The 27,764-nt window shown below is 34.4% G+C and overlaps 1 protein-coding gene across 2 annotated transcripts; it reads right to left on the reverse strand.

Moving 5' to 3' along the window:
- Window positions 1–149: 149 nt before the first annotated feature.
- Ent2 (Equilibrative nucleoside transporter 2) lies at window positions 150–27,725 on the reverse strand. 2 transcript variants are annotated; one of them, XM_087350600.1, is made up of 12 exons: window positions 27,555–27,725; window positions 24,524–24,656; window positions 21,238–21,400; window positions 19,810–19,891; window positions 18,375–18,520; window positions 17,993–18,138; window positions 17,339–17,424; window positions 16,409–16,555; window positions 15,216–15,396; window positions 14,108–14,232; window positions 13,189–13,388; window positions 150–12,032 (listed from the first exon to the last, which is right to left on the reverse strand). In XM_087350600.1, exons 2-12 carry the CDS (start codon window positions 24,642–24,644, stop codon window positions 11,897–11,899), a joined length of 1,533 nt encoding a protein of 510 aa, XP_087206726.1. In that variant the 5' UTR covers window positions 24,645–24,656; window positions 27,555–27,725; the 3' UTR covers window positions 150–11,896. The 2 variants fall into 2 exon arrangements, with proteins under 2 accessions (XP_087206726.1, XP_087206727.1); XM_087350601.1 differs by lacking the exons at window positions 24,524–24,656; window positions 27,555–27,725 and adding an exon at window positions 21,720–21,836.
- Window positions 27,726–27,764: the final 39 nt, after the last annotated feature.

Below are 27,764 nucleotides of genomic sequence, written 5' to 3' on the forward strand. Positions count from 1 at the left end.
ACTTCATCAAACACTTGTCATTTTCGTTCTTCTCTGAGTAAGAGACTATGTTTCACAACCACACAAAACCTCTGGTAAAATAATAGTTCTATACATCTTGAACTTTAGTATTTTGGAAAGGGGATGGGTGGTAAATCCTTCCTCTCACATCACTTTTAAATATTTATTTGCTTCAATCACACATGAATGTTTACCCAAAAGGATGAGTTTTGTTTTTGAAACAACAATAATGTATGCCAACCATATAAATATATATAAATAATTTCACCCCCATACTAAATTCTTGTTTTATAAAGGGAATACTTTTCTTCAGGTTTGTTCAGTAAGCAAAAATATGTTAAACAGAAATTAATCTATCAGTTAGTTTAAATACAATAACTGAAAATTTATAGATATGCGAATAATAGTAAAAATAATATACACATCAGACATTTTTGTATCTGTTATAATGAAAAGTAATTCATTTTAAATGAGCAGTTCTAATTAATACAGATATATATTCTAACAGAAAATAAGGAACATTATGAATAAGGAAAATTAAGTAATGTCATTCATTACCAACAGGCAATTATTCAATCACTGGTAGAAGTTGATGGCTAAGGTTCTGAAGTTCACTTTGGCATGTTTCAACTAAATGAAAATTCATTATACATATCAAAATGGGATATTTGTTGTTCAAAAGCATTAACATAAAGATTCACTGACTGGAAGTTTGTAGACTAAGGAGTTTTCATATCTAAAACTGTCTGGATTATGTGCAGTCATCTGTAAATGTGAGCTTTGTTCTTAAAATTAGCACTAGTAAATCTGATAGCCCTGAGCAGGATTTGATATAATATGTTGTAGTACTTATCTGAAACTTACATAAGTATTGTCTTAGCTCACAGAATTCATATTTTAAAGACAAATATCCATCACCATGCTATAATACATTTTAATGTACAAAGTTGCATTAGTATTGTATTTATATATAGTTTTCATATACAATGGTACTTCATATTATACAAATGAAATTTTAGTAACCAAAAACAGACAGAAATGAGCACTATTTTGTTTCCCAGTGTCTGTTTTTGTTCACTTTTCTAAATTCCAAGTATCTCAATTAAAATCACATTTTATAAATATTAAGTCTACAACTACAATTAATTATCTTCTTGTGATTAGTGGAAAGTATATTTCCTGGTCAATTCTCACAAGAATGTTACCCATAGGGGTGGCAGACCCTACACTCTGACACTAATTTAGATGGAAACATACTATACTTCCCACTAAAAGTTTACTACCATACATTCATGGGATACATGTAAATTATGCTCTAATGTACTTTAAAAGAAGTAAACATGAATGGGTTGAAACTGAACTTCAAGTAACATATTCTTCTAAACATAATATATAAAAACTGTGTTACTGAAACGCAGTGTAACAATTGTTGGTATCTGAACTGAATGCATAGAGGATACTAAAACAATATTATAAACATTTTACAAATAAGGGGGTAAAAAACCAAAATGAGCCTTTAAAGAACACATTATGGTTATCTGTTTCCTATACAGCATACAAAATTGTGCAAATTTGTAACCATCTTAATACCAAGCCCAGTGGCGGCCATGTAACAATTTACTAGTGTGAATACCACAATAAAGACCTCTATGCCCAAAATATGGAGCAGAAGGATTTATAAATCAACTGTTTTGCATGGTAGCACCATCTTTTAACATATGAACAAAATTTCTCTCTGCATGAAAAGCTAGAAAAAGGAGAAGGGAAAGAAAAATATGAAGGGGCACCAGGATGAAGAAACATAAAACAAAGAGAAAGTATATAAGGTTAAAATTATAAGATACAGAAGGAAAGTACTGGGACTCCACTTCATCATGAGATAGACGATCTTTAAATCTGAGGTCGGCAGGCTAGCTGCTTCTTCCCTGGAAACTAACCATAAATCCCTCACTGGTTCAGACCAATGCAAAGTAGTTCCTTGAAAAGTGGGTGCCTCTATTCATGTCATAAAACACAGCATTGAACAAAGGGAATTTATATTCAACACTTTCTCTAAAGTGTCTCGAAGGAAATGTCAAACAGAATTTCATAGAAAACTTTCTGAAAGTGTAGTGCCTTCCAAAGCAACAATTTGTAGACTAGTGATGAAATTTCATGCAACAGGAAAAGTATTAGACAAGAATAAAACCTGAAAAAAGTATGTATTAACTGAAGAAACACTTGATAATATTAGTGTTCAATCAGAAGCAAGTTAAAAAAAAATCATTATAGCTCTTGCCTCTTAAATGCAGAATATCAAGTACACTCCATGTTGCAACAATACTGTTAACATTATAACCCTACAAAATGACAACTGTGTACAGTGTTCTGCCTGCAGTCTGTAATGCAAGAATTCATTACTGTAGGTGGTTTCAGGAATCTGTTTAATGGTCTTTTTCACCCAGAACTTATATTGTATTCTGATTAAGCATGGATTACATTAACTGAGAAGATAAACAGTCAAAACCATAGATACTGGTGAACAAAAGTTCTTCATGTTGTGTAAGAACTGCCTGTTCACAATATGAAAGTCAGAATAGGGTGTGCAATTAGTGCTTGGAAAATAATAAGGTGAATTTTTTGGCAAAACAACAAAATCAAAAAAAGCAATATGGGGAAGAAAATTTTGACACAAGATGCTTCAAAATATCCAGCATAATACAACAAAAATTGCCACATAACACATACTGGCAAAAATAATGAACATGCTTTCTATTAAATTGCTGCTACCTCAGACAAAACAAGAAATGGAGAATATTAAAGTATTGGATACAAGTAGCATTTCTGTATAATTAATTTTATTCTCTAGCTAAAGACATTCTTTCACAAATTTACTTATTATTATGGAAACCCACCATCATAAAAATACATCATAGGGGCCCATTCTGACCTAATTCAGTCCCATTCGTCCTTACTACCTATTAACATAGAATCTACCTTGATATTATCTAACTACAAATTATTTTTTGACCGGAGTAACCTCATCATTAGCAAATAAAACATGATTACCATTTTTAATACTGTATTTTTTAATATAACTACAAAAAACTTTTGGTGACAAAGTGACAGCCTTACTTTTCTTCATTTCTGCTTGTCTACAGCTCTGTTGTAGATATTATTATATGTTGATTTAGATTTTGTATAATTTTGATTATATTACCAGAGAAGTTTTTATATCTCATAACAGTCCACGAAGTACACGATTAAATGCATTATCAATGTCTACAAACAACATCAATGCTAACTTTCATTAAGTTCAATCTCTCTTAGATACATCATTTTGCTGTGAACACATTGTAAACCAATCTGTCCTCCTAAGAGCAGAATGTTACAAATAATGCATCTTGCATGTAAAGTTCCTATTAACTGTTGGTAGGATTTGAGGTTTTCAGTGGTGAGTCTGAAGATGGCTGTCTTCTGGGTTGTTGCACCATGTAGTCTGGTAGAAGTTTGCTGACGTTTCAGAGGTCCTTGTTGCCTCCATCATCAGGGCAATGATGGAGGCAGCAAGGACTTCTGAAACGCTAGTAAACTTCTACCAGACTACATGGTGCAACAACCCAGAAGATAGCCATCAACTGTTAGTCAACTTACAACCTATATTAAATCATTCAGGTCTTCTGTAACTTGTGCATAACTCTACCTCCTTTCTCACATTTGGCAAGTGTATTTGTTACTTATCAGTTTATTTAATTATGCATTCTCAACTACATAGACCTACAGCATCAAATGAGATGACAGATGTAAATAATTAATTCTGATGGATATACATGGAAATAATCATGGCCTACTTTAAAATACAATCACATACTTTTCATGGAGAAACTGTAGAAAACCACAAGAAAACTGAGGGTAAACAGAGATTTGATACCAGGATTTTTTTTAAGTATAAAACAAGTGCTAATAACTACACAACAGTGTTCAGTCCACTTTAAGTGACTTTCAGCCCATACTTAATATGATCAAGAATCACTGGTAACCATGTTTAATCTACAAACTACAAGTTGATTCAAGATACACAGTACTACAAATAGGCAAAATATCTTCCTTGTCTATATGCTTGTATTTGACTGAGACTTCAGTTCAATGGTATTATACTCAGAATACCTGCGTCTGTTTCAATCTACAGATTATGGCAGGTGGTCAGCAAGTCTGAAGTGATTCACTGAATCCTTGATACAGATAACACAGCATCATTGTACTGAACATGAAAATAATTGTTGTGTATAGTTCCTGTGGAAACAGAGATTTATCATAATGCGGAATCAATTTTCCCATCCACCCTTTTAACCACTGTCTCACTGCTGTTTCAACACTCCCATCAGTTTCAAATCTATAACTCTTTAGACTATGTGTAATCTTTTTTAAATATGGAAGGCCAAAACTGATGGTGTGGAAAAAGCAACAAAGTTCTGCTTGCAAGGAAAAATACTGACCTACAGATAGGAGAAAAGAAAGCTCATGCTATGATGTCTCAGTCTCCGTGGGTTATATATAGACAAATAATTTGCATGTCATACAATTTTATGTATTATCAATAACAAAAGCTCTGTAAATAACTGCAGTACACATGCTTTGTAAACATTCTTACTGTCCCCAGATATGAAACATACAAACAGGTGCTGTCCTATTTTAAAAAAATACAGGGCAGGTACATAATTATGAGCAACAGTTCATCTGGAGTTTCAGCAGAGGTTTGTAACAACTGCTGATTCATTATTCAGACTTGTTCACTATCTGTGTATACTACTACACCAGAGTGTTTAGCAGATATCCTCTGGACAGTCCAACTCAAGGATATTATCAATTTGGCAAAAAATTTCAACAAGTGAACCTTTGTGAGCCCAAACACAATCTAACAAAAATTCATAACTGCTGAGATGGAGATACTAGAAAATTTTGATTTGTCACATTCTGTAGAACAGCTCATGGCAAATATCAACTTCATATAACCTGCACTTTGTCATCTTTAAAAACCAGCACAACTATAAAAACAGTTGCAAATAAATGGTAATTTTAAGACAACAAATAAAACTGTCGAGTTAAATAAAAACTTCACACATGAGACTACGAATCATCATGCACAAAAAGCATTTGTACTGGAAAAACAGAAATACTTTAATGTATTCCAAATTTTCTAAGATCATTCATGGAAATGTTATAATTAGTAAATAAATAGCCATGAAATACAACAAACGTGTTAACATTCAGAAGGTTCCACACTCAATCCTGACTGCTTGCACTAATAAAGAAAGCCACCAATAGTCACTTAGTGGTTAGAATAATAAAAACTTTATAACCCCAACTGCTGTCATTAATATAAAAAATAAGTAGAAATAAAAAGTTGTCAGTGGAACCACGGTTCCAGAGAATTTGACATAAATACGTCTATACGGAAAGGAAGTTTATATATTGACTTTATTATAAATATTTCCTTTATACGTGCTTTACAATTGCATAAAGTTTGATTAAGACATTGCTTATTTAACTTGAATTAGTTACGCTTAAGATGGGTCTGTGGTAGATGAATGTAATGTAAAGTAATGTATTTTAATGTAATGTAACAACAATGCTGAGTAAACAGATGACGTTTCCTAGGTAACAACAATTCCGAGTAAACACGATGTTCCCTAGGTACATTTGTTACACTTTTCCGTTTCCCTTTTTCGTTACACTTTTTTTCCGAATGACCCTTCCTTATAGACGTATTTACGTCAAAAAAATTCTGTCAGTATAATGACAACCAATTACTTAATGGTACCTGCACCTTGTCGTGGTGGTGGGGCTTGAGTACCTCAGTGACCCCAAGAGCTATGCTGGCGGTAGCATAGCTACTGGTAGGGCCTCCCTAGCCAGATTTGTTGAGGGGGAGAGATCAGACTGGTCCTCCAGGTTGGGGGTTGGTCGCAAGGCTAACAACCTTGCACGGTAAAAAGGAAGATGTTTCGAAACCTCAATCAAAGCCTCAGACAGAGGAGAATTGAGGAGGCCATGGACCGAATACGGACCAGAGAGCCATAGAAGAAGAATTACCTGAAGATAAGATTACTGCCAACTATAACAACATTACATATATAAAATACACCTAAGACAATGAATGGACAATGTCAAACATAATTACAGTGAAAATTATTGTTACTAACACAGTACCTGAATTTTTTAATCAAGATTGTAATAGATGTCACCTCTAAAAAAAGGCAGTAGTCAAGTGAGGGGAGTGAACAACACATCAGTAATAAATGGTCACTTCAGGACAGTGCATCAGTACCATAGTTACCCATTTTGCTTTCTTACTATAAAAATATGCATTACAAACCAAATAAAATACAAAGTATTCCTTATATACTTCACCAGGTTCTTCAGGAAGAATAAGTAATTCAGATATAGTTGAAAATGAAATATAAAAAGTTTAGCAGGAAAAGAACTCACAAACATTAGATACTTTTACACAATTGTAATGTTATTTAAACCCTTTATGTCCAAGGTTTCCTACATAGCTTATACTCTAACACCGGTTGTTTTGCAGATTATTACAAACAAAAAATTATATTCAAAATCTGATAAAATTTTAACATGACAAAAAAGATAGGACTCATATAAAAATAGCATTTTATGCATCAAAGGCCTCACAAAACAAGCACATTCTCACAACTACACGCTGAAATGTTTCTTTTACAAACTGAGCACTATCTGTTGAAAAAAGTTTCAAAGTAGTACTTTAAAATGTAGCTAATAATATATGCTTTATTTCCAGTGTGTGCCACAGAAGAGGTACTGGGAACTTTAGAATGTGGCCAAAAAGGTGTCTTGTAATGTCAGGCACAAGTATCATGACTATGACCATCAGTACTAGATCTGTGGGCAGTTGCTCTGGTTGATTCATTTCTCACATGATATAAGTTACAAATGCAGTACCAGACCCCTTACCAGAAAGCATGTGACCAAAGGTGTTTCAGATCAAGGATTTTCTGAATTTTGGGTCTTTATGCAGAGGGATTTTAATACATACAAAATAAATACTAAAAATTATATGCTAAGATATGCTTCACCTACAACTCACAATTTGTTTTCATGAAAAATCTGGGGTTGTATCACCTCTGTTGTTGAAGAAATAAAAAAATAATAAGCCCTCTAACCCATCCACTGACTAAACAAGCACAAACAAGCAAGCTGCATTCTACTAGCATCAAGACCATAGACAGTGGCACCATTTGCACATGGTGGTGAGTCAAAGAACTGCGAAGTGCCAGTTTTGAACATGACAAGCAAAGGAATATTTTACCATAAAAAATCACCAGGAAAACATATGGATTTTAGGTTGCTGGATACGGAGTCTAACACCGTACTATGTGGCATTTGCTTCATCTTGCAATGGCCACATATTGTAGGTATGTTGTATGTATGGTTCCCACCCATTCTGGATTGGTTACAATTTGCTTGGTGCAAATGATTCTGTCTGCTGTCCTCATAAGGACTTAGATTAGACAAAAATTTAAGGAGAGTACACACATTTTCCAAATGCATTCTACACAAATCTGCATTAACTAAAGATGCCACACTGTACAATCATAAATTAGTTTTTCTCACTTCACTGAATGTGAACCATATAAAAATGCTGCAAATATTCTTAATGAATCTATACTTAAAGCAATGTGCAACTTTTCTCATAATTATAAAATCTTATTCCAACTTAATGTGAACATGGAATGATAAGAAAAACAATTAAATTTGTCTGTGTAAACTCCCCCAATATCAAATTTAACTGAAATCCATTGAGTTGTTTCAAAGCCAAAAGCACGCAGATGGACAGACATTATCTCGTAATTATAAGTTAATTTTATACTTTTTATGCAGAAAAACAATAAGATGTTTGACTTCTCCATACATCAATAAAAATAACATATACAAATACAAGACATACTCCTAATTCAAAAGTTGTGTACATTAAATAAAAGCTGTAAAGTGTAAATATATAAATAACTAAAACATGCACCTTAACAAGAATCAGCATATCTGTATGTTACCTGTTGCTCAATAAATTACCAAAAGAGTAACAATCATTTGGCATCAGACTTCAATAGTCAGCTGTGGCAAACAAGGCAATATTCTGAAACAGTGACAGCTGTTATAAACATTGTACATTTCAAATCAATGGTCACATTTCAGTTGTCCTACCATCCTAACCTTAATCCTTGTAAGGTGGTAACCCTAGTCACGCAACATACCATTAACTGCTTAAAAGAAAACAATCATGTTAAGAAACACAATAATAAATAACTTCAAAAATCTGTTAACCTTAATGAAAGGCAGTTATCTAAATAAAAAATGTTCTAAATGTAGTTAATTACAGAGGCAAAGCACCTGCATAACAGTATGCAATTCATGTACTGTATTCCCAATCCCTTGGAGAGTTCATGAGAGGTGTGCAAGGAGAGTTCAACATGACCATATATTCCTTGGACTTCATCAAATGACTTGTACCAACTTTTCAGAGGCTGACATCGTCTCCATCTTAACTACAAGAATGGAGTACCTACTCTGTGGAATCCAATAAGTAGATAAAGCTAGTCTGTTATCACTATACCTAGGCTGGCTCTATCATCAGGTAAGAGGAAATGGTGCCTATTCTGAAGGTGCCATTAGATAAAGTTGGCCCTTATCATAAATCAACACTTGTTATTACAGTTAAAACATTTCATATCACTCACCATTTTACTGCTGCCATATCATCCTGAATTCCTATTCTTGTGAAAGTTGTAACATTAGCTGGTTCTTTAACAAGAGGTCTAGTGAAAAAGACTAGCTACCTGAGGATGGAGAAAGAGCCACCCTCTGAAACGTCTTACATTCTTTTCATCTACCAATAAACAATGTTAAAAGAAAATATTTGCATAATGACGATACAATGCAGTAACAAGGAGAATTAAATTTAATTTCTGCTAATGTGTTCATCAACAACCTATGATTAAACAAAAACACACATGAGAACCAAAAAGTTAAAAACAAACAGGATGAAGATATCTGTCTTCTGGGTCGTTGTAGTCTGATTGACGTTAACCAACATTTCAGAGGTCATACTGCCTCCGTCATCAGGGCGATGAGTATGAAGATTTCTGTCTTCTGGGTTGTTGCGCCGTGTAGTATGGTCGATGTTAACCAACATTTCAGAGGTCATACTGCCTCCATCATCAGGGAGTATGACCTCTGAAACGTTGGTTAACATCGACCAGACTACAAAGCGCAACAACCCAGAAGACAGATATCTTCATACTCACCGCTGTGAAAACCTCAAATCTTATAACAAACAGAATGTTATAAAAGTTTAAAAATAAAACAGCCCCTACTTACACAATGTTAAATCAAATTATAAAAGTCTTATTAGACATATTCAGGGTTGAGATTCAAACTTCAAATCTCCCAAATAAGAAGGAACACTAACCATTACACTTCAACATTTGTTATTACAAGTTATGGTTTCTGTTATACCACTTTATAACTTCTAATTATAATGGAGTCTGCACATTTAATTCCCATTGTTACAACAGGTGATAAAATAAAAAACAAAGTTAAATGCTGAAACGAGTTCTTAGCACACAAAAAGCAAAAATTCACTCGAGACTGAAAAATATTATCTGTATGCATGCTTGCCAATTCAACTACATTAATATGAAACTGTATACCTTCCCAGTACAGAAATAAATAAAGCAAAGTTGCAGTTGCCAGTGCAGTGAAAATGTCACTACTGAATAAAAGTTTGCAAAATTCATATAAATATCTGAACATGCTATTAACTGAACAACATAATATTAACTACATTTCTATCATCTACTCATTCAATTTGTAAAGAAGTAAGACACTTCTCATTATGGTTCAACAGGTGGTAAATATTAAAAGCTAAGTCCCTCTTATGAGCCGGGATAGCTCAGTCAGTATAGTGACTAGCTACGGACTGGACGACCGGGGTTCGATCCCCGACGAGGGCAGAGGATTTTTCTTCTAACCTCTGTGTCCAGACTGGCTCTGGGGCCCACCCAGCCTCCTCTACAATGGGTACCGGGGTCCTTTCCCGGGGGTAAAGCCGGCCGGGGCGTAATGCTGACCACTCACCCCCATCTAGTGCCGAGGTCAAGGAAGAAAGGAGCTATACCTCCACTCACCCCAAACGCCTACATGGCGTATAGTGGGACAAACTTTACTTTACTTTTTTTAAGTCCCTCTTAAAACAGAAATAAAGCAACTGGTATCTAATTAAATGACTGTTCTTCAGAAAAAGTTCATTTATCACATTTATAAAATAGTTTACAAATACTAAAACTTGGAAGATGGAAAACTGTAAGTAAAAGTAAAAGCTTTTGCACATTATTAATGTCTTAATGTGCAACCAGCATAACATTTAAAAACTATCATATCTGTTATTTCTGCCTTAGCAATCGAAGTGATACTATTATCTCCCTGTTCTCTAGTAACATCTATTGGAGAATTCACTAACTTCTCAATGCATAAATACAACACGCAATATATGGGCAAATGTTCTTTTCCCCAATTGGCCCCAGTTCCTGAAATGAAAGCATCACATAAAGTCAAATAACAATTCCCTCTTGTAAAATAATACAGTAAGATCTAGGAAGATAGTCTCCTTGAAAAGGGGCACAGGAGAGTCAAATCATTTGGGTCTGAGATTTTATTAACTCCACAAAGAAGAGATTTTTATCTTTTGGTAACAGCACACCGAATCCAGAGACTGACTTTTATGCAACCTAAAGATTATCATGTGCACAAACACCAAATACTGGACCATATTCTGAGCCAGATGAATCCAGTTCATACCCTCCCACCCTCTATCTTATAGATCACTTTAATATTATCCTCCCTCCTAAGGTCTCCCATGTGGTCTATACCAATCAGCTTTTCAACTAAAATCTTGAATGTATTTTTCATCTTTATATTCATATTACATGCTCCACCTATCTCATATTTCTTGATTTTATCACCATAATAATACTTGATGACACTTTCTCCTTCCTAGTTCCAAATATTCTCCTCAGCAATTTGTTCTTAAATACCCTCAAGCTTCAACTGAAACTGCGGACCTCCATGCTGCAACCAAACATTCAAATGCTTTCCAACAAAAAGCAGACACAACAAAGTCATTAAAAGATTAGTTAACTTTAAAATTAACAAACACTTTTCATTTTTTGAAATTATTAAGTACATACTATTTAGATTTTTACAAAATAATGTACATTTTTAAGTATATCTAATTGAAATTTCTTGAATGCGGCCTTATTTGATTACAGCTAAATTAATGCGGCCTTCCAACATGAAAAGGTTCCCCATCCCTGGCCTAGACAAACCAAGTTCTACACCCACGAAAAACAAACTGGTAAAATTATAGCTGTATGTATATTTTCATTTTTAGACCTTTAAATTGAAGACAAAAGATAAAACATTCTGAAATAAATAGTAAAAAATGTTGCCCACATTGAATCTGCTCTTGATTTCATTATGAATGTAATTTTGACTTGTTACGATTCCCAAACACTTGCAATTTTAATGCAGAAACAACTGATCAATTGAAAAAAGAAATGGAAACAACTGTATTCTATATTGAAGTACTCTCTCATAGACTGACTGGGAAAAACCACAATGTCAGTTCAAATAGCCATTCATTAAGCTGAGATTCAAACCCGGAACCTCCCAATTACAAAGTATAGCCACAAACCACCACATAGCAATATTTGGTGATAAGGGTATGTATACCAAAATACTCCCATTACACACCTCTCATTCAGACTACTCCAAAACTGCTGTTTCTAGGATCTTATTTACATGTTGTCGTGTGGTGTAAGACCAGTTCCTAAGAAAAGTCCCACATGTGTGTGTTAGCTAACCATGGCATTACCAATGTAAACAAAATTCCACCAAATATTCCTGTAATAAGTGATGCTCCACCAAGCATTCCAGCTGTGGATGCATATTTTGGCTCCACAGACCTGTAACAAAAGACACTTATTCAGAAAGTAACCGATCCGAACACTGTACTTTATTTCATTGTGTAATTCATACAGATGTTTTCACAAATTTTGTAATCAAATACTCAGGTATGAAATTTATGAGAGGACTTACAAAATTGGTCTGCCAGAAAAAACCACTGTCTACTTGATACACATAAAAGAAGAAATATTTTCTTCAGAAGAAACTGGATAAATCCTGATGGAGTTAACTGGTAATGAAAGATATCTTACATTTCTATGTAAGCTCTTCAGACATTTACTGAACTATGTTATTTTCTATAATACATACTCATTAAATACTGTACACATCAATTTTCAATAAAGTTAAATATGAATAATCACAAAAAGCATAAACACATAAATATGAGGTAATGAAGTTGTACTTTACTACATAATACATAAAATAAACTAAACAATCACCATATTGCATGGATTTATCAATATACATTGATTAGCCAGAGAAGTTAGCCTGCAGTGTAAAAGTAAATAATAAATCCAAAGATGGCTGTCTTCTGGGTTGTAGCACATGATGAGGCTCATCACCCTGATCATGGAGGCAGCAAGGGCCTCTGAAACGTTGGTATACTTGTACCCCAAACCACATGACACTACAACTCAGAAGACAGCCATCACACTCACCAACATAAAAACTTCAAATCCTACTTAATACAATAAATCTGTTAATACAGAAAATATATCACTGCATGACTTATAAACTATTTTCTAAATAGTCTGTGAAACTGAGACAGTGTTCTTTTTATTAATGCAGATGATGGACACTGTCGAAGAATTTAGTGAATCTGATAAAGGTTAATAGTTTGGCACTCCTAATGTTGCTTCATCTGGGAAGCCACAGAATTAAACCTCGTCATCATACAGAAGTAGCAGCAATGTGGTCGTTGAAAGAATAGAACACAGACTTACATATGCAAGTGATGGAAAAATAATTCCATATTATGACTGCAGTCTCAGTTTTCACAGGAACTAAATAGCAAAAATAGTCTACAAAGAGTATAGGGACAATGTATTATGCATAATAGAAGATTCAATAGGCCTTGTAAACTTACTTTCTGACTGCCCTCATATTATAACATGCATTATTATGGATGGTACTGTGAACTGGAGCTGTCCTTACCTGGGACAATACATCATGGCAACAGAACTGAAGTAACCACTTGTGATGGCCATTAGTATTGCACCTGTCCAGTATCCCCAATCATTGTTGATAAGGACAGAAATGTACCTCTCACCTTGAGGTCGGTAGTTGCAAAACAGGAAAAATGGGATGAAAAGTACTCGCAATACAACAGGAAACACTAGATATTTTGGACTTGGCTGTAAGAAAAATGAACTTCATGTTAATTTCTATCAGCGAATTAGCAGTAAGCTGACAAGCCATGCAAAATAGAATTCTCAATAACAAAAAATAAGTTCTTCAAAGAACTTAAAACACTTTCTTTCAAATACTTCAACAAGTACTGTAAGGCTAGTTAGGTTATATGTTAATAATAATGTGTATTTAGTACCCATAGAAACAACATTAGCTAAGAATGCTGTGACCTACAAAAGTTGTAACTTTGGAACAATGACAAACTGCTTTTACATTTTCATTTTTAAATCAAAATTATAACCAATAGGAACTGATTATTCTTGCAGCATTAAACAATCTGCAGTAGTGAGGAAGATGCTATACTTCCTTTAATATCTTTGGAAATAACACAACAACAGTCTTATTCTATTTCCATGTCATTGTTATTAATGTAAGTCAAATCTTATACTCTAATTATTAAGATACATATTTATAAGGTTCAGCAAATTCATATGAATGTTTTATTTCAAGTGAATCAATATTCTTCAAGTAATATAAAGAAAAAAATAAATAAACCACCAACACTGTTTCTGGTTACTCTTAATAAGTACTTAACAATTAAACACTATGATCCATGTTCTGCCAGTTATGTTTATGTGTGGTCTTAACTCTGTAGCCCAACTGTGTATGACCTACAACCCACCCTGTACACCTCTACACTTTAGCACTGTAAGAGTCAACTCACCCATGTCACCCACGTAGCCACGGTACTCCCAATCACTGCACAGACATTGAATGTTAGGAAACAAGTCACATCACTATAAAAGCGTTCTCCAACAAAGAAACTGTCTTTGTCTGATATTTTAATTTCTGTAACAAATAGAATGATTAGGTGATTACATTAATGGGTTGAGGATTTACAGTTCATCCAACCACTAAGGATATATTTTGAAAGAGCAATAAACTGAAACTAGAAACACTGTGAAGTGTATGTAATGACTACTTTCCTTTAAATATGTACATAAAGAGTGTGGGGGAAAAAGTGGTGGACATAAATGACTGGGATGTGTAGAACACCGAAAAACAAGACAAAACTGTGGAGGAATCAAATCCCTTGGAAGTCATCAACACTCAGTTCAGGCCAGAAAGTACCATAAAACTGGGTGAACATGTACCCATGCTGTCAGCACTGTGCAGCTGATCTGTCTGCTACAGCCATCTAGTATTAAATTGGAAGAGATTTGGGTGAGAAATGGGCGCTGAATTTTGCTTACAAAACATCTCATTCATGCTTGTAAGGTTCTTTTACATGCCGTAAATCTATGACATGGGACCGCTGGCTTTACTTCCTCCCTGAAGGAAGTTGTGCTACAGATTTTAATCACCCCTAAAAATCCATCGACCTCGGCCGGGTTTGAACCCGCAAACCTTGGGTCCAGTGGCAAGCACACTAACCACTAGTCCACCAACACCATACATGTGTAAGCCAGTATTCCAGGAGGTGCGGTAGCATGTCAGTAGATGCAGGGTGGACACTCTGAATGCGACATAAATTACCATCCTCAGCACATGTATCATGTACTATGCATAAGCTGCGAGCATGTGATATGCATTATGCGTCTACTGCCAACCATGTACATGTAAAGCAGACTTCTTATATATTTCACACACAAATGCAGCAGTAGAAATTACAAATTAATAATTGCAAGAACCATTTTTCTGTGTACAACATCCATGAATAAATGTTTTCTCCGTGTGAAAGTCATCAAACATCTTGATTTATTCGGCTAAAATTATATAAGACTACAAATAAATTTCCCCTGACCACGAATGTAAACTACACTCCAACCCACCTGAATGAACTGCAGGAAATATGGTAAGTGTTACAAAAAACACAAAAAACACATTAAAGCACTGTGGGAGGCATTGCTTGAGGATGGTGCAATATGGTGTATAAGGAACTGCATTCAAACTCTGTTTCCCCTTCATCTGCTGTTCCTTTTCATACAGCAATTCATGATATCTGTAAAATCTCTGGAACAAATTTCAAGAATTTAGTAAGTTTTCTTACAGTTCACCAAATATTAACTCCATGGTGCAAGTTTTCCTTGAAAACTTAATACTTACTGAGGTGGTCAGAAATGTTGCCTGCTTTAATGGAACCAAGAAGCTCATCAACATGTTTAAAAAACAAACCAATGAACCCTATCCTGAGCCACATAAATCCAATTCAGTCTCTTCCCCTATTTCTACAAGATTCAATATTATCCCTGCATACATATCTAGGTCTCCCACATGATCTCATTCCTTTCAGTTTTCCAAGCATTACTTAGTACAATTCTCTCACTTCCATGTGTGCTACATGTCTCTTCTAAAATTCCTAACATTTTTTCAGATTACACTTTATGGCCTGTAACAATCAGTAATGTCTGAACCTGGAATTTCAACATTCAAGAAGTCAAAACACACACCTTACAACCCAAGGCCACTGTGAGCAAAACACTCTTTAACTTAATCACCCCAATACTATTTGAAAAGAACAAATCTTGAAACTCATTATTATGAAGTTTTTACAACCTTCTGATACTTCTTCCCTTAGGTCAAAGTACTGTATTTTCCACATGTTCACAAACATCCACAATCTAGGCTTATCATGGTCTTCTGGATGGTGATACTTTGCAGTCTTGTAGGTTCTTGCAACCCAAAAGATTATAAAAGCCATCTTCACCATACTAAGAAACTCAGATCTCATATCCACAATCTATTATCCTCCTTTAAAGTAAAACACAAAGTTTCATACACATACAAAACAATGGGAAAAATATAGTTTTGTATGTTACATGCTTAATACCCAAAGATTCACTGAAATTCCAAAAAAATATAGGACAAATTCTCACGTTCTATTTAATATATTTACAACCTGAACTCACAGAAAACACACACTCAGGATGATCTCTAAAATACTGTAAGAATCCAAATTACCAAGACCTTTTGAAATGACTATGTATGACAGATTCTACTGACAGCAAACTAACTTGATACTTACATTCAAGGGTAAAGCAAGGTAAGTATCAAAACATGCTAAAAGAATGAACAGTGCTGTGATGAAGTAATAGATGGCAGCAGTTCTTTCATTTGGAGACATAATTTTGGACATCACATTTATAACTGCAGTAAATGTACCACTGATATTCTGAAATCACAGACAAATAACATTTTAGATTATATTAAATTTACTTTCACTGCCTTATAAATATATAGTCATGCATCAAATCCTATACATATAATGAAAAATAAGACTGAAAATTACATATTTTCTAGTTCAGAACAGGAAAACTTGCCTACAACAGAACCCAAATTAAACAGATACATGCCTTATTGGAAAATTCCTCTGGACCCAAGAATGTAGTTATACTAATATAAAATCATCTCTGAAAAACTCTTCAACATGCAAACTGAACAGGTAAACAAGGGCTTAACCGAAAATAATCTGCTTGAATATTTAATGTTTGCAGTCCTGTTATTGTGTTGTAATATACACCTTCAGTAATTTATCTGAGTAGGAACATTTCTGTTTCTGATTGAAGAGAATAAATCTAGTTCATGACAATATACTATGTGTATAATATTTTAAAAGACCACTGAAAAAAATAAAAATAGGAATAAGCTTCTATTATGTTTTTCTTGTGCTTCGACAGCACAGCTGATAATTGCTCAAGAAATTCCCTACCTCCTATGGTACCAAAATCTTACTTTATACTCTATAAGATCCATTTTATCATCATTCCATTTATACTACCCAATCTCATGAGTGGTCTCTCTCATTCATATATTGCTGAATAAAAAATTCTGTTTTTACTTCTCATATATACTACGGGGGCTACAGATCTTATTCATCTCTCCTCCTTGATTTGATCACCTTACTGGTAGAACTCTTCAAATTATTTAACTCTTTTGTAGTGTCATTTATACTTACAGCGCCAAGAATAACAGCTCCAGTATACTTAAAAGGCAATTTTGCTGCCAACCCAAATACAGTGTTTTGGTAAATACCATTTGCCGCTAAAATATAAATAAATTCTTCATTAATAATATTCATCAACAGAACAGTTCATAAAATTTTGAGTTTAAAGACAACAAGAATCATATACTAAAGTAAAAGACAACCATAAACAACAAACAAACGTTTTATTAGGGCAGATAATGGTTTTCTAGGTTAACACCATGTGGACTAGTAGGTAGACACAAATATTTCAGAGGGCTGAAGTCAGCCCTGAAGATAAACGCAGTATGTTTCTCTGTTCACTAGTATCTGCCTCCAAGTCCACACCGCATTAAAAACCAGAAGACTGACATTGACATCTTCACCACCATGTGAACCTCATATCTCATAAAGTTTTATTAGGTTATAGTAGACTTTATAACAGCTTATGGATTTGAAAATTAGCTCATTAACAGATCCAGTAGAAGAACCAAACAACAGCCTAGACTGTGAATGCTTGCAAGGATAGGAAGACGGGAAATGTGGCAAGACAAGAGATGTCTGAACATTTCCCATCCACTGATCCATTTATTAGCAGAAGAAATGCGACCAAAATCTGGACCAGACACTGCCATTTAAATTACTTACTATTCAGTAAGACAATAGTAATGATTGTGATCGTGAAGAACGCTCCAGGCCACTGTGATGAGTCACTCATGGCTAGTATTACTGTAAGAATGAACATTACAACTTCCACCAATATGCTCCCTACTATCCGAGTTGTTAAGCTGTCCCTGAAAGAAAATAAGGGATGGAATTGTTCTTCACAAAATACAGAAATGACTAAAGATATTCTTACTAATTTACCATTCACATATCTTACCATCTAATCTTAGAAAATAAGCAGTTAAAAGAGAATAGTTAAATAAACAACAAAAACAAATCAATGTTCCTATACAGAATGAGTTTTGCTTAATCCAGGTTCCATTATAAACATATCTTACACTCTAAATAATAAACTGTAACTCACCCAGAACCTATTGGTACAAAGATATTTATCCAGTTTATCACAAGGTTGGGAATTTGAGAAGCAAAGCCAATGTAAGCCAGAAAATTTCCAGCATACTCTGTTTTTATTCCAGTAGTTCTATCTGTTAACTTGAAATCTTCAAAGTACTGAGGAAAAAAACAAGACATATAAACAACAGGTTCTGTATGAAATTTGATAAGACATCTGTTTTTATTCTACCACTTCCAACTGTTAACTTGTGATGTCCAAAGTACCGAAGAAAGAAAATTACAAACAATATGTTTTCTGTGAAGTTCTATGTGATCAACATCAACAATCAAGGATTAAATAAACTGGTGTGTCCACTTGTGTAGGTAACAAACAATTTTAACCATATCACTGCACGTCAGTTGGCTGTGCATTGGCCAATTTTCAGCCAATTGCCAAAACTGAATAGCAAAGCAGCATTCCACCCAGCACATATAAATATATATTATTTTGCCTTCAAAACTCAGTTTGTAGCAAAGACTTCGTTTCTTACATTGAAACATCAAGTCTGGTTCATGAGACAAAATAGCATCAAGTTACAAGACCATATTGTGTGACAATCTAAGAATATTTTCATTTGAGACCTTGAAATTCAAATCGTTATATAAATGCTGCCAAGAAAGGAGAATGAAGAAAGGTACTTAATATTTTGAATTTTGTTTATTTATTTATTTGTAATTAATGAATTTGAAATGCATGAAAGGCTCTTTCTTAAAATTTATCTTATTTTTATAGGACCACGTATACTCAACATCTGATGCTGATCCAAAACGAGGCATTTACAACTTAGAGTGACTGAGGTTTTTGATTAAAATTAGCAGGAAATCAGGTAATGTAATATTTGTACATGCATATGTAAATAAATAACATGACTGAAATAAAAAATGCTTTTTTTAAATGTTAGTGAATATTTTTTCATAACAAATTAGGTCATATTTTGCCTTTTTTGGGTCATATTTCACTATTTTTTGGGGGCATATTTGCATGTATATTTCTCGGTTCTTTAGGTCATGAACATCCGAACCCTACTGATCACCATTATACTGAAAACTATGCAAAGTTCATGCAACTACATTATCATTTTATATTCTAAATAAAAAACCTTAATAAAAATTGTATATATTTCATAAGATGTACTCCCTTACCAAATCAGGGCCCTACATTAACAGATACTAATAACCATCCTACCTCACAAGTTTGCAAAGCCACCACATTTTTATTGCAGCAAAAAATTATTAGTACAAAAGTAGAGTGCTTCTTCTAGCATGATGATCATACAAATCTCAAAACAGTTGGTTAAAATGTTACTAAGGCAGTCAGACACACAGACAACAAAATACACAAGTGTAGACATGGTGCAATCTCATAAATTAGTGAAAGTAAGTAAAAAAGTATATACAAGACTTACAGCTTTTGCAGTGATAAACATGTTCCAAGGCATCAAAGTCCCAATCCCATGTAACAATAATGTTAAATAGACCAGATATAACCTGCAAAGAGAATTTCAACACTGCAAACCTCAGCACATCTTTCTTCAAATTCTTTGGTAATGTACCAATTATAGGAAAAGTATCATCTTATCATCAAATAATAAACAACCCCAACAATCAATCAACTGTTCGTTGTAGAACAGTTAAAATGCCAACCATATCCACAGAAGGAAGACAGTTTAAATATATGAAGTGTACTATATACTTCCTTTTTAACAAAAAATGTGAACAAAATAATCTGAAGGCAATAATTTGAGATACAATCAGTCACCAAAGATTCAACAACCATAAATAAATAACTGTAATAGAAGGTAAATACATAGTACAAATATATGTAACCATCTGTTGTAATCAATTGTATTCAGTTTAAAATTAATCTAATTTAAACAAACATACATCACAAAAGAGAGAATTCTTCTAAATGCTTTCTTTACAATTTACATACATCACTGTCCCTAATGTCTGTTTATTACGAAAAAAAATTTACTGTTGCAAAACTAATCACACAGCACAGGATCATAAAATATTTAAAAATCAAAAATAGTTACAGTAAACATTATATACCTTAATGAGATCTGTACTTAACGTTATGCACTAATTCTTTGTATGACAACTCAGTTTCAGAAAATTAATAACAATTGAAAAAGAAAATGTCATAACGTATACGACAGGATGCAGACAGGGCTGACATATTTTCAATGTAGCAAACATTCATTACATATACTGATAAGTGATATTGTTCAGCTGCACTAACGTAAATAAAGGAACTGAACCTATACACTATAAGGAGTTAGTGAACTTCCCACCACTTTAATTAAAATAGGAATCAGTGTTTCTCTGTCAGTTGCTTCACTAATAGTGTATATGATACAAACATATGAGCCACAGATGGTGTATTTTTCTGCCCCTAACCTTTTTTTAAATATATAAAGCATTCCTGATCTGTGCTCACATGGCAAGATGTTGAAACAAGATGACTGTCTTCTCGGTTGTAATGTCATATAAGTTTATAAACATTTCAGAAGTTCTTGCTGCCTCTATCATTAAGACTGATCATGGAGGCTGCCAGAAGGCAGCCATCTTCATATTGACTGCTGTGAGAACCTCAAATCCTACAATTTTGAAATCAATTTCTGAGATGGGAGTAGCAACAGAGTGGAATTCTACTTACTCCCAATGATAGAATAAAGAGAATGAGGGACTTATTTCTTCATGTGGAGGCCTGGCATTCCCATAGCATTTTTACTTTGTCAGATGTGAGAGATTGGGAATACAGGCAGAAAACTCTGTACTGTATCCAACCAGAACCAGAGCCAGAGCCATCTGTACTTTTGTACAGTTTGTACCTATCTGTGGGTGGATTCATCTCCAGAACTGCCTGCTCCATAGTTACGCCCTTAAAATTGAGCTCATCATTCGAAAGATTTGTTTCCTCCCATGCTGGAGTCAATCTCACAGGTTCTGCCGTTGCCCTTTCAAATAATGGCTGTTTCTCATAGTAGTCTGCATCTGAAGGAAAAAGCACATAAATGATACAACATTTCTAATATCTAGCAATAAAAACAAATTCACTCTGCCAAAATATAAAACGTATATTAAATAAGAGTATAAAATATACTTCAACAGAATGAACATAAATTTCAAATGTGTTATTTGTTATTATATATATATATTATATATATCATTGGCTTTGATTTATATTTACTGCAGATAAAAATCTACTGTAACAAAGCCAATTAACACTAAAAGATGTCACACTACACAGTCACAAATTATTTTTTCCTGTGCTAATTATGTGCCATATAAAAAAGTTTCAAATAGAAATTACAGGTGTTAAAGATGTTTATATTGTGACATGTCGCCGTGAGTGCAGCGGACTCGCGCTGGAGGGTAGGGGCCACTTGACTTCCAGGCTGCCTGGTCTGCATCTTTAGATGCTATATGAACTCCTACGTGCATTGTTGTGTTACCTAAGAAACAGTTTAGTTATCTGTTTATTGGCATTGTTGTGTTTGTTTACTGCCGTTGACAATCAGCTTTCAGGTCAGAGCAGAAAGAGCTGAGCTGTGAATCGCACGTAAGAGAAGTGTGTTGTAGAGTCGAGTGAGTGGAGCCAACGAGAGGTCTGGTGTGGCGCTGAGTAAGGACACGTCGGCTGCGTGTGAGAGCACCGGGTTCGTGGACCGTGGCAGCTGAGGGGCCAACGTGTGTCCAGTGGGGTGCTACGGGCCGACGCGTTTGGGTAAGTGAAGAGCGCTGAGCTCGGGGGACCAGATAGGCTCGAAGGACAGTGCGAGTGTGTGTGTGCACGCATTGAGAGCAGAGAACAGAGACTCAGACACTGTTGTTGTAGTATAGAGTTGTCTGTCAATGTAGACCTCTGTATCTGATTTAATTTAACGTGAATAAGTCAAGGGTTGACAAACAAGGTCATAATTACCAACCTATGTCACAATAACATAAACAACTGGTTAATCTTTCAGCATAAATTATACACGTTAAGTATCAATTATTTTATCAGATATCACAAGGCATACAACTTGGCTCCTGAAGGCTTCTACAACTGACTGAATCTTAGACTAATTACACTATTTCAGCTGCAGATATTATAATGAATAAAATAAAGACATGATCAAGAATGCTACATAGGTAAGGATTCTAAAATGGCAGCCACAACCTATTTGAAGGTTTCAGAAACTGCTTGGACTTACTTCAGAACCATAAATTTCAGAATAAGTACAACCCAGCCAGAATTTGAGTCAGATATCAACGAAATATAAGTGTGAATGATATTACTGATGCTTAGGCTCTGTAATGATGCTGTTTCAACTACTAACATACAGTAAATGAGGTGGAAATACACTCATGAATGGAGAGTAGGTAAGGATTTCAAAGGCAGTGGACACAGTTACTATCACAGAATCTACCTGGAAAGACTGAGTAAAATGGAAAAGTCATTCAGTACAGCTTGTATATGAATACAAGTCCAGAGCAATACACAAAGCTGGCTAGTCTGTATATGTATGGTAACTACTGAAAGGGTACAGCATGTGACAATTTCCAGTATCTAATCTCTATCCTGTACTCATAAGATGCAGCACAGTCCCAGTACTCAGTGGAACAAAATCAATGTAAACCTATCTGCTCACAGACATGGGTCAGTGAAGGATAGATGCACACATAAGGTCACATCTAAATTCAGCAATTAGTAACAACACAATCGAGGAAAAACAACCAAGATTAAAAATGCTAAAGTATCTCTACAAACAGCAAGCCTGATAATCTTATGTAACTAGTTACTAAGATAAGGATATCCCAGAACTCAGACAGAAACTTCCTTCTCAATGCACACACCCAACTTTATGTGTATTAACTTCACACACTTCATTCAGGAAACATGTAAACACCCAGATTATTTTGTAAATTTGAAATAACAGTATTGGGTCCTTGCCTAACTAGCTAAATACCTAACTTAATGAAGCATAATCCTTGATAAACTAACAGTCGCTCCCAGGTCAAGAAATTACCTGTATTTTACAGAGAGCAAAGGTTCAATACCATGTTCACAAGACCACACTATTACGTAGTCCTATTTCAAGACAGATGAATCCAATACACAACCTCCCACTCTATTTTCCTAAGATCCATCTTAATATTATACTTCCATCTTTGTCTAGGTCTTCTGAATAATCTCTTCTCTTCAAGTTTCCCAACCAAACTTCATTTGACAAACCTAATAATATACAGTGTAAACTAAAGAGTTCATCATTATGCAATTTTTTCCAGCCTCCTGTCACGTCATCCCACTTAGGTCCATAATCTACGTATATGTAAAGCAAGTTTTGTATTTATATTTAAAATTCTGAGGTTTATGTATATTAATTTGTAAAATTATTTTTCATACTTGTATTGCAGAATCTGAAATTTACGTACATTGATATGTGAAAAACGTTCTTGTACTTGTGTCGAAAGTTGTGTTGAAAGTTCTGAAGTGTATGTATATTGTATGAAATGACATGTTCTACATCCTTTGGTTGAGTCCTAAGAAGGATCTATGGAATGTAAATAAACTCTACTCTACTCTACTATAAGGTGCACTATCTAGGTACTTCACTGCAGAGACTGATGAAGGTCATGAAGAATTAGACTTCATGTTGAAGGAAATAACTAGTTACTCATAACTACCAGAATTTAGAACATTGATCATTATCATCACAATAATCAATATAAGCAGGTTCAATCACCTACAGATAGCGATTACTCTGATAAATAAATAGAATAACATGAAAAATCAAGAGCACCATAAGAAAATCATGTCAATTGTGAAAAATGCCAGCTAATGAAGTTTCTGATACAAAACATGTGCAATTCCACTGCATGAAAACATTACATAAGAAAGAAAAGAAAGCAGCAACGAATGTAGGAATGGGGAAATATATGCAAAGGAAAAAAAGCATGAACCAAGATGCGTGTTCACAGAAAGTTTATTCACATAGTATGACTAGAAGTTATGTGCATACTTTTCTTAACAAGACATGTTTACTAAAAACAGTGAATCCAAAATTCTTCAGGCATACAGGGCATGTCAGGGAATAAGTAGTAACAACAATACTTTTAATATTCTTGTCTTACTTTTTCTGGTCCCTCTTGGTGTTGACCCATTTCTTGGTGCTGATTCCTTCAGAAGGAACTGATTTTCTGCACTTGGTGGTCTTTTAGTTGCAGTACTATTGAAACTGGTATTCTCACTCATTCTGGTGTCCAGCTGCAATCAACACCATTATCACATGATACAAAGACTAAAACTTTTTTTGACGTAAATACGTCTATACAGAAGGGTCATTCGGCAAAAAAGTGAAAGGAAAACGTGTGACGAAAATATGGATCTTACACGTTTTCGTAGGTAACAACAATGACGAGTAAACACGATGTTCCATAGGTAACCATTGTTGTCGATTTGTTGATACGGATCTTACACATTTTCGTTCCACGTTTTGGAAGGTTCAATTCTTTGAAACTCAAAAAAACATTACACCAACAATGTGCTTTTTAAAAACAAAAATTGACAGTGGAACCACGGTTCCGGAGAATCTGACGTAAATATGTCTCTGTATTTAAATTATATTTAAGCAATAAATACAATGAAAGGAAGGTAGCTGAATGTAATGTAATATAAGGAAATGTAATGAAATGTAATGTCAAAATTATCCATTCCAAATCCTAACATTGCTAGTACTTGTGTGTTCATGCATTTATTACAACCTTGTAATCCAACAAACCCTCACTTTCCCATGGAAAGGTGTTACAAGATTTACATCGCTTCTATCATAAAACTGCATTATTTAGGTTATAACAAACATATTTAGCTAACCACATGTTTATTATTGCTTCATACTGATACTACAACATGAGAGGTTATTTCATAACTTGTGATAACAGTTCCTCACAAAAAGAAAAACCACATTGAATGTTTAGCACATAAACAGAAAATATTGAAACTGCAATACTATATTTTACAAGGCATACTTTAAAAATCTCTCATGAATTACTTTCACACTTAAAACCATTAAAACAATATTTAATACAAGCAAATGTCTGCAGATATAATGAGACTACACAGGAAGAAGTTAAAGTGAGAAAGGCTTAAAGGAGGCATACACTTTAGGAAATCTCTCAACTGATAAAGCCCTTTTCAATTTTACAGATGAAATTTTAAGTGCTCTTAATAATAAAATGCATATCAGTGGAATATCTTGTGATCTTTCTAAAGTACCGACTAAGTAAATCATGAATTAGTACTCTCAAAACTACATTTAACTGTCAATTTGTAGGTCAAGAAATGTAGTTGTTTCTGCTTCTTCAATTATTTTATCCTCATATCCTATACCTTGATTAACACAATTTTTGTTGGTAACACAAAATTCCATAACATTTGTTTTGTCAAAATTTAATGTTGGTTTATTGGCTTTAATCCATTTATTCAAGCCAGCAAATACATCATTCAAGCAAATTTGGAAAGTTAATTTCCAGATGTAAAGTAATAATATTAGCATCACCCACAAAAGGTATGCAAATAGAAACTTTAAAATTAGTCTACTTTTTTACTTCTATTTAATCATGTCATATGGAATTATTTTCTGGGGAAACTCAACAGATAGCAAAATAGCATTTTACATTCCAAAGAAATTCAGTATAATAATGGCAGGCACTAAAAGGTGAGCCATATGTATGGAATTGCTTAAGACATTTAACATTCTTCCACCATCCAGTTAATTCTTGCTCTCATTATCATCATGTGTAGTGGACAACATAGAAACATTTCAAACTAACTCAGATAACCACAATATAAGTACAAGATACAGTTATAACCTTCATATTCCAAAAAGTAACCTCAGTGAATATCAAAAAGGAGTTTACTATACTGGAATTAAGCTATTCAATCTTCCCCCACTATATAATGTGTGAAACAAGATATAAAGAAGTTTAAGGAAACACTTCTCCTACTCCTTAGAAGAATTTACATCAACCAAAATTTCTCAGCTATTATAAATACATGTAAGTAACATCATTCATGCTTTTCATGTAATTACTGTTGCAGCAATTGATTGTAAATTACTGTCATAACTATGTAATTTATATTTGTATTAGAAATAAGTATTGTACTTGTGAAGATTGTTGTCTTCTGGGTTGTTGCACCGTGTAGTCTGGTAGTGTCTACCACACTACATGGCGCAACCCAAAAGACAGCATTCTTCAGAGTCATCACCGTGAAAACCTCAAATCCTACATTGTACTTGTGCTATGACATGTTCTACATCCTTAGCTTAGACCTATGAAGTATCTATGGAATGTAAACAAATTCTATTCTATTCTGTTATCTTGTCATGTTTAATTACAGAACTTCTGCAGGGAAAATTTTACACTGATTAATTCATACAAGTACTTAAAAAGGGGTGTGGATTTATATACTTGGGACATATTATACCATTCAGACATGCCACTAAACATAACTAACTAACTAACTAGATGGCTTACCAAACCCGAAGGTTCACCACCGAATTAACCAAAGCCCTCCACCAGAACCTATCCTGGGCCAACAAAATCCAGTCTCCTTCAACTCCTGTCTCCCATAGAACCAGCCCGACATTATCCTCCCATCTACGTCTAGGTCAGCGGTCTCTTCCCCTCAGGCTTCCCAACCAATACCTGGTGCATACCTCTTGTCCCATCCATGCGAGCTACATGCCCCAGCCATCTCATTCTTCTCGACTTAATCACCCTGACAATACTGGATGGAGAGTATAAATTTTTAAGTTCGTCATTATGTATTTTTCCCCAGACCCCATCGTCTTCTCTCCTAGACCCAAATATCCTCCTCAACAACCTATCCTCAAACACCAGCAAACTATGTTTCTCCCTCAGGGTGAGAGACCATGTTTCGCACCCATACACAACAACAGGCAGATGCCAACATGCAACACATATATCTTTCACCTAGGTGAGAATGTTTCCATTAGTTAGATTTTGAAATTAATATTATAAAAGGGATTCTTATACAAAACAATTATGTACCATCATACTGTTCGTCCTATTAGTGTAACGAACACGCTGCAAAATTGAATTTGAATTAGTTGTGAATAAGCTATTTAGACAATTTTCTTACCTGCCCCGATTATGTTCATAAATGAATTGAAAAATTCACACTCCCTTGAAGGACTTCAGTTTATACTCCTTATGAGACACGTGAGTTCATCAGGCAAATTTTACACACACAGCTCAAGCACATAACCTTTCCAATCATTTTCCGCCATTTCCAAATACCTCGGGAACACATCTGCGCTCGCAAGAGCAGCGCCAAAGGCGAATTACTGTA

The sequence above is a fragment of the Zootermopsis nevadensis genome, unplaced genomic scaffold (assembly GCF_977971745.1).
Source record: "Zootermopsis nevadensis isolate Lab colony 2312 unplaced genomic scaffold, Znev_1.0 Znev_ptg000017l, whole genome shotgun sequence".
NCBI lineage: Eukaryota > Metazoa > Arthropoda > Insecta > Blattodea > Termopsidae > Zootermopsis > Zootermopsis nevadensis.

Excerpts from the sequence above, each read along its gene's own strand:
- Ent2 (XM_087350600.1), bottom strand. The coding sequence starts at position 24,644 with ATGAGTGAGAATACCAGTTTCAATAGTACTGCAACTAAAAGACCACCA. Across the intron at positions 19,892-21,237 it reads ATGAATCCACCCACAGATAG|GTTATATCTGGTCTATTTAA; the intron begins GTACAAACTGTA and ends TTCTCTTTGCAG. Across the intron at positions 18,139-18,374 it reads TTTGTACCAATAGGTTCTGG|GGACAGCTTAACAACTCGGA; the intron begins GTGAGTTACAGT and ends ATTTTCTTTCAG.